This window comes from Orycteropus afer, unplaced genomic scaffold, assembly GCF_000298275.1.
Source record: "Orycteropus afer afer isolate SDZICR_OR568_19922 unplaced genomic scaffold, OryAfe1.0 scaffold00156, whole genome shotgun sequence".
In the NCBI taxonomy this organism is placed as follows: Eukaryota; Metazoa; Chordata; class Mammalia; order Tubulidentata; family Orycteropodidae; genus Orycteropus; species Orycteropus afer.
The window spans coordinates 1,633,895-1,647,202 of record NW_006921743.1 but is presented as its reverse complement, the minus strand read 5'-3'; the positions used below and the strand labels follow the sequence as shown (position 1 = coordinate 1,647,202).

General features: G+C 46.0%; 1 protein-coding gene across 1 annotated transcript in view; it reads left to right on the top strand.

Moving 5' to 3' along the window:
• Nucleotides 1-10,995: 10,995 nt before the first annotated feature.
• Nucleotides 10,996-13,308, top strand: part of MLANA (melan-A) — a 19,175-nt gene continuing 16,862 nt past the window's right edge. Inside the window, exon 1 of the mRNA XM_007946337.1 lies at nt 10,996-11,072. Coding sequence (XP_007944528.1) covers nt 10,996-11,072 — 77 coding nt within the window. The remainder of the gene's footprint in view (nt 11,073-13,308) is intronic.

Sequence of the window (13,308 nt, the reverse complement as noted above, 5' to 3'; positions counted from 1 at the left end):
ATGTTCTTGGATACACTCCCCATTTCATAGACATACCTAATCATTCAGCCTGTCCACCCATCTATCCACCCATATACCCACATTTGCCTTCACTGACAATGCAGTACTGTATGTGTAAAAGCGTTCATATTTGTTATCTGTACCTCCCATGTACCTCTCTATGTCTTTCTCATCCTGACAGTGCTACTTCTTAAAACCTCCTTGGAGATGAGGTCTGAACTACCTGCAATAGTTCACCAAGGCTCCAGAGAGTATGCTGGGCAATGGAGATACAGATATTTAACCCCTACCATCTGGGAGCCATCACCCATCTATCAGTCTGTTGTATTGTGCTGGCTTGCATGTTATTGTGTTGCTGGAAGCTATACCACCAGTATTTCAAATACCAGCAAGGTCACATGTTGGACTTGTTCCTACATGAGTAGGAACAAGGTCACATGGTGGACAGGAATCAGTGAAGCTTCCAGACTAATATGGACTAGGAGGAAAGACTCAGCAATACACTTCTAAAAATTAGCCAATGAAAACTTTATGGGTCACAGAATATTTTTTTAATTTTGAAGCTGTCATCAGGATGGACTGATCCCTGGAGAAGGTTAAGTGGAGGACCAGCAAAAGTGAGAGAAACCCTCCATGAGATGAATTGATACAATGGCTACAACAATTAATTCAAACATACCAAGGATCATGAAGATGGCATGGGACTGGCAATGTTTTGTTCTGTTATAAATGAGGTTCCCAATGTGGGGTTGAGGCAATTCAAGAGCAGCTAAAGCAGCAACAACAACTCTCTGGGAGCTTAGGAATCAGTAGGAACATCTGACATGAACAAATAATGTCAATGTAATGCAGTGAGTGGTAGGATGAGAGTGTGAGCAGGGAACTCCTGAAGGATTTCAAGACACTCAACCCTGGTCCTCTCACAGTGCTTATTCAGAAACAACAAAGACTAGGGAGACTTCTAAGGGATAAATGAAGTTCAAGGAACCCAATATAACTGAGATGACCATCATTGGCCAAAATGTTGTAGAGAGCAGCTCTGTCTTTGTCTCTCTTAGTGGCCCTTTTTCCTCCCCTGTTGCATTAGCCTTGATGGGGCATTCATCAAGCCTCCTCCCCAAACCACTCTTTGTCTAGGCAACAATTTGGCATGAGACCATAGCTAGCCAAACAAGATTCTCCAAGAAATCAGAATCTTGTGCAAGATAAACAAGGATTGAACATGGTTGGAACTGATTTCATTCTGATGACACACCCTGAAAAGTCATCCATTAATATCCAAGGACTGGCTGATCCTGTTCCTTCTTAAGGCCTATTTTGCTCAGACTTTTCTTTGGTTTTATGGGACCTTTGTAACTTTCCATTAATATTCTTATTTCCTAAGTAGTCAGAGCTGAGTTTCTGTTGCTTGCAATCAAAGAATCCTGAGTGATACAAAACTTTACTCTATGCTGGGCACAATAGCCTTCATCTAATGGCTTCCCTGGGAGCAGTAGTAGCTCAATAGTAGAATTCTCACCTTCCATGCTAATATTGGGGTTCAATTCCAGACCAACGAAGAGCTTTCAGTGGCATTTCCAGACTAAGAGAGACTACGAAGAAAGGCCTACTTCCAAAAATTAGCCAATGAAAAGCATGGGGATGGTGCAGGACAGGGCAGCATTTTTTCTGTTGTGCACGGGTTGCCATTAGTCAGGGGCTGACTCGACAGCAGATAACAAGAGCCTCCCTGAGAGACAGATATTGTGTTCGCATTTTGTAGGTGAAATGGTGAGTCTTGCATACCCAAGAACACCCTAGGCAATGCTGAAACCAAGATCTAAATCTGAATCAGCTAGTCTCCAAAGTCCAGGCTCTCTCCGGTTCACACATCCATGTCTCCAATCCAATGGCCTGCCATTCAAGGACCAGCTGTTGCTTAGGGCTTTCGTGTCAACATGACTTAAGAGTTCACAAAACGGACTTACACACATCCATGCATGTAATCTTCACAGCCATCTAGGAGGTAGGTATCTTCAGTGCATGAGAAAACAGATAGACCCCTGAGCAGAGTCTGATCAGCTTCAAGTTTTCCCCTCCTTGCTTAAAACCTAAACCCATGCTGCAACTCAGCGAGGCTGCAGATTAAATCCAAAAGCCTCAGCATGTCCTTCAAGGCCCTTTGAGATTCAGTGCCTGGGCCTCTGGTTTGCCATCTTCTTGTACTCTGACCTCCAGCCATACAGAGCTACCTGCAGTTCCCAAGCCCCCCAAGCTGTCCCTCTACCTGAGCCATCACCTTCTCCACCTCATCCCCACCTGGAATAAGACCCCATACTTCATGTCTGATGAACTCTACTTATCTTTCCAGGCTCAAAGTAAACCCGTCTTCTCCGAAGCTTTTCCTGTGCCTTCTGCCCCTATGTAGAACGAATACCCTCACTGTACTCTGAACAGTGTTCAGTCAGTGGTGGTTTAATGGTAGAATTCTCCCCTTCCGTGCTGAGATCCAGGTTTGACTCCAGGCCAGCGCACCTCAGGCACAGCCACCGCCCATCTGTCAGTGGAGGCTTTTGTGTTGCTGTGATGCTGAACAGGTTTCAATGGAGATCCAGACTAAGGCAGATGAGGAAGAAATGCCTGGCAATCCACTTCCCAGAACTTAGCCAATGAAAACCATATGGATCACAATGGTTGATCCACAACCATCATGAGGATGGTGCAGGGCCTAACAGTGTTTCTTCCGTTGTGCATGAGCCACCCCCTCCATGAGTGGGGGTCTTACTCAATGGATAACAACAACAACAACTGTAGACAGAGCTCTGGGATGCTCCAGCATGATCTGATATCTTCATAGACATTGAAGTATCTTCAACATCTTTCCACTGCAAAGGTTCTTCTAATCCATTCCTGTAACCCCTCTTTCTTGAGAGTGACTGTGGGATTTAACACCTTTCTGATTATTGGTGCCCTTCTCTTCCCAACTGAGCTGCCTTGGGGACTGAACCTTCATTCTCTCACATGTGAGCCAGCTTCTGTGTGCCCACTGGGGACAGACACTACTCCTCTAATGGAGTAGGGACCGACTGATTCCTCCCCCATTCTTTTCTGAAAGGGGAGCCAGGACTGAAGTTCAGCCTGAGGTTAGCAGGAGACCACTTTTGCTTTGGGGTGTCTGAGGGAGGGATCCTGGTGTTCCCTAGTAGCCCCCAGGCTGCTAGGGCTTCCCCTCTGGGCCCCAGGTAGACACCCCTTCAGTCTGTTCCTCCTCTACCTCCCCACTGCCTCTCCTCCATTAGCTCATCTCAGCCCTAGGCCCCTTTATTCTGCTGGTTGAGGGGATTAGCTGGTGTATACCCTTAGTCCATCATGAGTTCACATGTTTGTCCCCACCTTTCTCAAGGCTTTTGGCACAGCACAGGAGGTTCCCAGAGTCTTCTCCAGCTTTGATAACTTGCCAGGCATGGCACTGTTCAACTTTACATATCTTATCTCATTTAATTATCACAGCTGTTTTGTAATTATTATTTATTACAACTTTTGCAGATGAGGACACTGATGCTCAGAGAGGTTAAGTAGCTCATCCAAGGTCACACAGCCAATGAGTGTGCAGTTCTAGGACCCCATGGGTGTTGGGAAGGAGTAGTGTCCAAAGTCTGCCTCTGTTGCCTCCGTCCCCACAGGGATGTCTACCTGCCTACTCTGCCTTCTGAAAAGCCAGGCCTGTTTTTTTTTTTTTTTTCCTTCAGCTTTTCCTACAGAAAGGGGAGGAGCAGTGGTGGTTCAGCAATAGAATTCTCACCTTCCATGTGGGAGTCCCAGGTTCGATTCCTGGCCAGTGCACCTCATGCACAGCTACCACCTGTCTGTCATTGGAGGTTTGTGTGTTGCTGTGATGCTGAACAGGTTTCAGTAGAGAGTCCAGACTAAGATCGAGAAGGAAGAGAGGCCAGAGGATCTACTTCTAAGAGAATCAGCCAATGAAACCCTCTGGATCACAAGTCTGATCTGTAACCAATCATGAGGATGGGGCAAGACTCGGCAGTGTTTGGTTCCATTGTGCATGGGGTTGCCATGAGTCAGAGACAACAGGACAGCCAAGAACAATACAGACAGGCAGCAGCATAAACTCCCAGTTACCCCAGTGCCTTTTACAATGTTCTAGCATTTTCTACTGGGGCGTGTGTGAGAGAGCACTAAGAAAGGTACTAAGCCACAAGGAGGTTGAATAAAGGGGATTCTGGCCTCTGAACCTGTCAGATTGTTTTGAGAAGATCAAAGATGCCTCAGCTCCTTCATGCAGTGGGAGTGTGGTGCAAGAAAGCTAAGGTCCATGAGGTGGCAGCAGAGAGCCAGTCAGGGCCTGTCAAAGTGTACCATCACTGGGATGTCCAAACTCCTAAGGCCACACAGATGAAAGAGATGGAGTCCAGGCAGTTTGGACTCTAGAGGCCCTGCTTTTAGTCTCGGGGATATACTGCCCATCCAGAAGAAAAGGGAAGTGGCCTGGTAGTACTGTGGGTGAGGGTAGGTGGGGGACGTGGAGCCTGAGGCAAAGGCTGGTCTAAGGATGGGGACAGAGTGTCATCAGAGGGAAGTCTAGGGGCTTCCAAGAAGCAAGATGTAATAGGATTTTCAAGCTGAAGATAAACTGACCTTCTAAGGAACCCTTATTTGAAGAGGCCAAACCCAGCTTTCTAGGAGCTCCTTATCCTGAAAGGACTGGGCACTTCAGAAGTTGCAAACCTTTCAGTGTCTAAGGCACTTGACTGCTAACCAGAAAGCTGGCGGTTCAAACCCACCAGGCACTCCTCAGAAGGAAGGTCGGGCAATCTACTTCTGTAGTGATACTGCCTCGGCAACCCAAGGAGGGGTCGCTATGAGTCGGGTCCGACTCGACGGCACGTAACAACACAACAACAACATATTTTAAATATGTTCATTTGAAGGGAGGTATGTCATGATATATATTTTGGCCTATGGGTCAAAATCTGTCAAAAATACATATGCACACACAAGCATGAGGTAAGAATGAGTTGGACAGAGGAAGATAATGAGAAAAGAAAAGCAGAGATGAGGAACATATCATATGGCAGTACTGTTACTTAATCAGGTGGAAGCTCTGCATCTATACTCATAAAAGCTGCCAACTCTAATGCTGACCATTACCACATATGTCACACAAATGAGTGAATCAAGCTTCGTGTGGAAGGTGTAAACTACAGACTTGTCCTTTCTAAAGAAGCCAGTTACCACCCAGGTCAACTGCCAGCATGAATGAAGGCAGACCCAGTTGGCCAGCACTTTCCATTTTTCAAGAGAAACACAAAATCTACTTTTTAAATGTGAAATCTCATTATTTCTTTTTTTTTTTCAATTGTGACTTGGGTGAAAATCCACAGAGCAAACTCACCCTCCATTCAACAGTCCACACACACTCCGTCTCACAACATTGACTACAATCCACCTCAATGCAACAGCTCCCCTCCTACCCCCTCCCTAAAGCTACCTCCTCCCTGTGTCCATCCCCCCATGCACTCCTGCCTCCCCCCAGCTGAACCCACACACAAACAGCCCCACTTCCTTCCATGACTGATCTTTCCAAGGAGTAGAAATTGCAAACCTCTTAAAGACACAAAGACGTGTCCATGTAAGAACTGGTCAGGACTCACTCATTGAGCTCCAAAAAGCCAACAAGATGGAGAATATGTCCTCACACAGGTCTTAGTGTCCCCAGTGTGCTGGGGCTGGTCCTGTAGTCCTCTCTGGGGGAGGGCATAATGCCAGCTGCCCTGCTGCCTCCACCCAGGTGCCATTCAAGCTCCCTGAATTTGCTCGTATCACATGGCACTTGAGGGAGCAAAGTCCCAGTCAGTGCCTCCCTCCTGGTGGCCTTGCTGCAGGCTATCCCAGGGCCCAGCCTAGCTGTAAAAAAACAGACAGACGGACAAACTCACTGCCATGGAGTCAATTCCAACTCATAGCAACCCCTCCTTGGGTTTCCAAGGCAGTATCTCTCGGGAAGTAGATTGCCCAGTCTTCCTTCGGAGGAGTTGCTGGTGGGTTTGAACCTCCAGCCTTCTGATTAGCAGTCAAGTGCCTTAGGAACTATGCCACCTGTAGGCTCTAGTTTATTGCAAACCTTGGACTTCTTGACTTAGAACTGCTTTCTCTCAATACTAGGACTTTCTGGAAGTTATGAGGCATGACCCTGAGGTTCAGGTTGAAATTGCTCTCCCCACAGCCTTTGACATCAGGTGCCTGCATTCTTCCTAACTGTCCTCCAGAATCTCCAGAGCCAGCCTTGGTTCCAGAAATCCAGACTAAGTCATGTTCTATTTGTTCCACCTTAGGTGGCTCTAGCTAGGCTGCCCCTCCCCCATCTTTGCCTGGCTGACTCTTTCTTGTCATTTAGATTTCAGCTTAATTTTTTCCTTCTCAGAAAGGCTTTCTCTATTCATCCAACCCTCTCCAACCCATCACCCAACACATCAGGTATTTGTCTTGTTTATTACTTCCCTACCCCATAGAAGGGAGCTCTGGTGGCGTAGTGCCTAAAGCATTTGACTGCTAACCAGAAGGCTGGCGGTTCAAGCCACCAGCCACTCCTCGGAAGGAAGGTTGGGCAATCTACTTCCTGTAGTGATACTGCATCGGAAACCCAAGGAGGGGTTGCTATGAGTCAAATCCAACTTGATGGCAGGGGCCTGTCCTGCATGTTCAGTCAGTCAGTCACCCCATAGAATATAAACTCCATAAGTGTAGGGACTTGTGTATCTTCATCATTCTGGAATCCCCAAGCCTATAATATAGTCCCTTCATGTAGCTGGCACTTACAAATATTTGTTGAATGAACAAATGGGTTGTTAGTTGGTGAGTCTAACTCTGGCTAATCCTCTGACTTTATGGTTATTCATCATTACTTACATTGTTTCTTCTCTACTCACACTCCGGTCTCCCACCTAGGAAGGGTCAGCCCCTGTCTGTTTTGTTTCCTTCTTGCCATTTTCATTCATCTTTGACAACACAAATGCATGGTGATACTGCCCTCCAACAGGACAGCCTTTATCCAAGCCAAGATGGAAGTGGAAACTGGAAAGCCATGAGATCCAGAAGGAGTGTTGGGGAAAGGGAACCTTAGCAGCCATTAAATCTAAGTCCCCAGTGGAGGAAGACCCCCTGTTCCTGCAATCTGGTGGGGGTTTCATTTTGTTTGTCCACAATAGGTATGATGAGCAGGGGATGGGAAGGATGAAAGTGACTGTTGTGCCCCATGAAATGCTTTAGAGCTATATACGTTTGTTTCTCATGGAAGATGTTAGGTAAAATCAGTCCTGCTTTAGGTTAGATTCTGAGTATTGTTGTTGCTATATGCCGTCGAGTCGGACCCGGCTCATAGAGACCCCTCCTTGGGTTTCACTACGGAAGTAGACTGTCCAACCTTCCTTCCGAGGAGTGGCTGGTGGTTCTAGTTAGCAGTCAAGTGTCTTAGGCACTGTGCTACCAGAGCTCCCAGATTCTGAGTAGGTTCTATCAAAGAGAAAATCTCACCTGCTCTATGCAAATACACAGAAACCCACTCTCCACAGAGGACTGTCACCCCCCAGGGCATCACAAAGAACTCAGGAGGCTCTGGTGAGTAGGATCAAGGGGGCTTGCCTGTTCTCTTCCTGACCACAGGGGCGGGACTCAGTGGTCTCCAGGCCTAAACTTGAAGGCTCTGCCACTCTTTGAGGTGGAGATGAGGGAGGTCGTGAGACTCCCAGCTAAATTTGAATTCCAGATAAACTACAAGCGATGTTTTAGTATGTCCCAAACAATATTTTCACAGTGCATGCAATGTGAGATGTAAGTACACTAAAAAATTATTCACTGTATCTGAAATTCAAATTTAATGTATTTTATCTGGCAACTCTAAGGAGAAAGGGGTAGAATTTAAAATAAATGGCTTCCTTAGGGAGAACTATTGGGATATGTGGAAAACAGAGGCCACAGTGTGCTGTGCCTTTTTGAGACGAGGGACGAAGTAGGTTTTTTCATGCCAATTAAGCAATCATAGACGACTCCGTCAGAACTCCAGGCTTGTGATTATCACGGGACTCAAGACCAGGGGAAAAGAAAAGTTGGGTTAAGGGCCAGAGAGGCAGTCTTCACACTGCCTGCCAGCATACAGAGGGATTGTTTAATCAGGGAAGGTAAGAGTGTTGCCGCTAACCCATAATTGTATGACTGTTCTTTGAGGACAGGGTTTAGGAAATTCTGGTGGGCTATGCACCCTCCCTCTGGCCTCCTTGATGCTTAGCTATAGCAGAAGTTTTCCTCAATGTTTGAAATTTCTGACTTCTCAGGGTTCACTAAGTCTCTCCAAAATCCTCTCAGCTCTCCTAGACTTCAGAGAAGAAAAGCAAAATCCAGGAAAAGTGCCTATTCAGGCTGGGAGAAGCAGCCTCCCTGCTTTAGGCATGGTGTTCCGTCACTTAAAGGATTGCTTCCCTTGGCTTGAGTGGGATGAAGTGCATTCACTGTCCTCACACTATGCACCATGTGGCGGTGGTAGTTCAGTGGCAGAATTCTTACCTTCCATGTGGGGAGCCCTGGGTTCAACTCCCAGCCAATGCACCTCATGTGCAGCCACCACTCATCATTCACTGGAGGCTGGCACATTGCAATGATGCTGAACAGGTTCTAGTGGTGCTTCCAGACCAAGACAGACTAGGTAGAAAGACTTGACTATCCATTTCTGAAAATCAGCCAGTGAAAGCCCTATGGATCACAACGATCTGATCCACACCCCATCATGGTGATGGCCCAGGACTTGGCAGCATTTTGTTCCATTGTGCATTGGGGTCGCCATGAGTCAGTGGCTGCTAACTCAACAGAGCTGACAACACCAGTTGCCAAGGCTCTGAGCTTGAGCTATAGGGTAGGAAAAATGACTTAACACTTGCATCTGTAATTTTGAATACAAGGTTCAGCCCTACATTACTTACCTGGGATGATGAGTGAGTTCAACTGCAATTTCTCTTTTATAGCTAGGATGGTTGGTTGGTTGGTTGTTTGCCACTGAGTCGGACCGAACTAATAGCGACTCCTTCTTGGGTTTTGCCAGCAGTACCACTACAGAAGTAGATTGCCCAACCTTCCTTCCGAGGAGTGTCTGGTGAGCTTGAACTGGCAGCCTTCTAGCTAGCAGTCAAGTGCCTTTGGCACTATGCTACCAGAGCTCCTAGGATGAGGAAAGTATAAATAAAATGCACCCAGTGGAAAGGAGTTGCGTGAATACCCTATTCTGCTCTCCTACCCATGGTGGTTTCTACTGCTCACTCCTGTAACTCTATGGGGATGAGAGCTTTGAAATTCACAATGAAAGGGAAGGAAAATGCACAAGAGCAAGGAGAGAAGCTTCCATTGTTGGTTTTGAATAAGCCTACTTTAATCATGACATTGCAATTCATGAGTTTTTTGGGTCTGTTTTTACATTTTATAGGTTTAAAGTTTTTTGTTTGTTTGTTTGTTTTTTAATCCTAGTCATGAGACTTAAGGTTCCTGGGTGACACAAACAATTTGCTCTCAACTATTAACCTAAAGGGAGCTCTGCTGGGGTAGTACCTAAGGCATTTGACTGCTAACCAGAAGGTTAACTCCCTGGAAGGAAAACTGGGCAATCTACTTCCATAGAGATACCATCTTGGAAACCCGAGGAGGGCTTGCTATGAGTCAAATCAACTCAACAGCAGTGAGTTTTTTTTTTTTTTTTAATTAACCTAAAGGTTGCCAAGTTGAACCCACCCAGCAGCACTGAGGAAGAAAGACCTGGTGATCTGCTTCCATAAAGATTAAAGCCAAGAAAACTCTATAGAGCAATTCTACTCTGTCACATGGGGTTGCCATGAGTTGGGATCAACTCAACAACAATGGGTTTTCATAATACTTGAAATAGAGAGAAGCAGAAATTGATTTAGGTGTGGACTGGGAATTGGTACACACCATCAGGTGGAGAACGTGGATGAAACAATGCCCCCCTATTGGGCTGGTTCTTTTCAGAAAGTGGGTTGGAAGGTGCCACATTCAGGTACTCTGCCTCCCATTCCCATGACCAGGATCAGGCCAAGGGGACTCTGGAAAACCACATGATGTAATCAGAGCTCCAAGGTACTTGTTGGTTGCTGACAAGTTGGTTCTGACTCACAGCAACCCCTTGTGACAGAGCAGAACTGACCCATAGGGTTTCCTAGGTTGTAATCTTTGTGAAAGCAGGTCAGTAGGTCTTTCTCCCGAATAGCCACTGGGTGGGTTCGAACCACCAATCTTTCAGTTAGTAGTCAAGCACTTAACTGGAACCTCATGACTCCTTTTTTGTGCAAGGAGTGATATCAAATAATAATTTTTTTTTTTTTTTTTTTACTGCGACTTTGGGCCAGGGAAGGTAGAGAATGAATAAAAATGTTTGCTTTTTCTCTCTCTCTCTCTCTCTCTACAAGTTTATGTTATAGGATTAAATTGAACCCAAATAATAACTCAATTTGAGAGTTTTTGCGTTTGTTTGTAGTTTCTCCTTTGAACTTAATTTTCAGTTGGTGGAAGGGATTGGAGTCCTGAGTGGCACAAATTGGTAAGCGCTGGGCAAATAACTAAAAGGTTGGTAGTTTGAATCACCCAGAGGTGCCTCAGGAGAAAGGTCTGGTGAACTGCTTCTGAAAGGCCACAGACATGAAAACCCTGTGGAACAGTTCTAATGTGCACACATGAGGTCTCTATGAGTCAGAACTGACTCAATGGCAACTGTTTTTTTGGAAGGGGTTAGAAACCTGAGCTCTTTCCAAAGTCTTTGATATGAAATGCTGAAAGAAGCAGGTAAAACTCATCCAAGAGAGAGAAGCCAGGGCAACCCATCTATGGTTGCTGTCCACCTAGAGAGAATGTCACTATGGATCTTTAAGGGATGTTGAGCAAGGATGCTTCAGATGCATTGAATGATGCCTCATGCCCCTTCCATTAGGTGTCCTGCCCCACAAGATGCCAAGGGAAGATGCTCACCTCATATATGGTTACCCCAGGAAGGGGCACGGCCATGCCTCCATCACAGCTGAAGAGTAAGTTCAAAACTAGATGCAGAGGGGCTTGGGGAGGCCATTTGCTGATGCAGCCTGCTGACCTCCTCCTACATATACCTGTCCTGAACTCTCCCTATTCTTCTACTGGCTCACTCAGGTTCTCTGAGGCCCAACAGGCAGGGAAATAAGGATGTAGGAAGCTCGATCTTGCTTTTTTGTTGGCTTTCTCTGCTTCTAGATCCCTGGGTGGTGCAAATGATTAACATCTTTGGCTGCTAACTGAAAGTGTATAGAGGCTCAAGTCCACCTGAGAAGAAAGTCCTAGTAGGTCACTAATATCTACTTCTGAAAAATCAGCCATTGAAAATCCTGTGGAGCACAGTTCTACTCTGACACGTGTGTGGGCACCATGAGTTGCAAGAAACTCTATGGCAACCAACAGCAGCATGTAACCATCACACAGATTTAGCAATTAGTACTTTCTAGGAGTCCCTCTCTGGGTGGTGTAAATGGTTATTGCCCTTGGCTGTTAATTGAAGGGTTGGCAGTTTGAGTCCACCCAGAGGGTCTCGGAAGAAAGGCCTAGCAATCTACTTCCAAAACATCCACCACCAAAAACCCTACCGAGCACAGTTCTACTCTGTACACATGGAGTCATCAGAGTCAAAATCAACTTGATGGCAAGTGTTTGTTTCTGCTAGGGCCTTGGACTTGGGTTCCCAAGCTGATAACCTGCTTATTGTCTTGAATTTAGATGCCCCTTTCCTCAGTCCTTAGATATAACCCAGTTCAGCCTACTCTACTCAAGACTCCAAAGGGTGGTTTGCAGAGCCACCAAAGATGAAGGACAAGTGTGTCTTCCTCAACTTACAGACTCACTACCAGGCAAAGATGGGATCACAATTTCTGCACCATAGTCTTCACCTCAGACAAGGTGTTTCGTATTATGAAGTGATTAAAAATAAGTATTTAGTATACAACTAGCCATTTCTAAGTGCTAAGCATTGGATGTTGGCCCCAAGATACTATTCTTGTCTTTGGAAAATCTCTCTCTAGTGGGACAGCCAGGTAGGAGAATAGTGTCATCAAATTTAAGTGCTGTCATGGGGAACACAGAGGTGAAGGGGCCCCCTATGCATGTACTGGGAGTGGGAAGGGGTGGGGAGGGAAAGGCATCCTCCCAGTGGGGACCCAACAGGACAAACAAGGAGCCAGGCTTTTATTTGGATATCTTTTGATGTGACCCATTGGATAAAGTTCACTTGAAATACAAGTCAGAGTCTCTCAAAAAATGAGGTAAACCATTCCAGGTTCTTGCCCATATTTTGATAGGTTTTTCTCCCCAAGTAAGAATATGACACAGTGAAGTTTGAAATTATGAGCATTTCAGTTCTAACTAATCACTCTGGTGTGGCTACTAGTTCTTCCTGTGTTATTAAGACAATTGTACAGGACATGCAAGTGTGTCCACCTGCCTCCTCATTTCCTCTATCTTATGGGACTGGATGGCCTTCCTGAGGTCACTCTGTCCTCAGATTCTGTGATTCTGGGAGGAGAAGTTTGTTGCTTCAAATAGGCAGAGACGTGTAGTTAATCTAGAGGTGTCCTAAGTATCCCCTTGTTTATTCAAAGCCTGAATCAGTATATGGACTGAATGTGTCCTTCCATAAGATATGCAGAAGTCTCAAACCCTATACTTGTGAACCTGACTCTGTCTGGAAATAAGGGGGTTCTTTTTTATGTTAATGAGGTCATACTCATGTAGGGTGGGTCCTAAACGTGATTGTTTCTAGACCTTGAGAGCTTGTTTGGAGGTTCTAGCAGGGGAGTCCAGCTACATGTACACCCTTGACTGAAGAACAGTCCTCCTAGATTGGGAAAGGTTGTCCTCCCCAACTGAGGAGGTAGCTTCCGGAGGGACGCACATAGAGCAGTGAAGGAGGAAGGGGACACCTGCCTACCCAGCCAGATTGACCTAATTGACCCTGGCGATCAATGGGATAACAGATGTCAGAGCCAGATCACCCTGACATCCATCTAATCCCTTCTAATTGGCATCTTATAAAAAGGGAAAACAGATATGGAGAGAAAGGCAAACCCAGGGGAGGGTGAAAGAGGGGAGACCATGTGAGGAACCCACTATAAGCCAAGGAACACCAAGAAATGCCTGTTGTTATGTTGTTATGTGCCGTCGAGTCGGCCCCGACTCATAGCGACCCCTCCTTGGGTTTCCAAGGCAGTATCACTACGGAAGTAGGATTGCCCAACCTTCCTT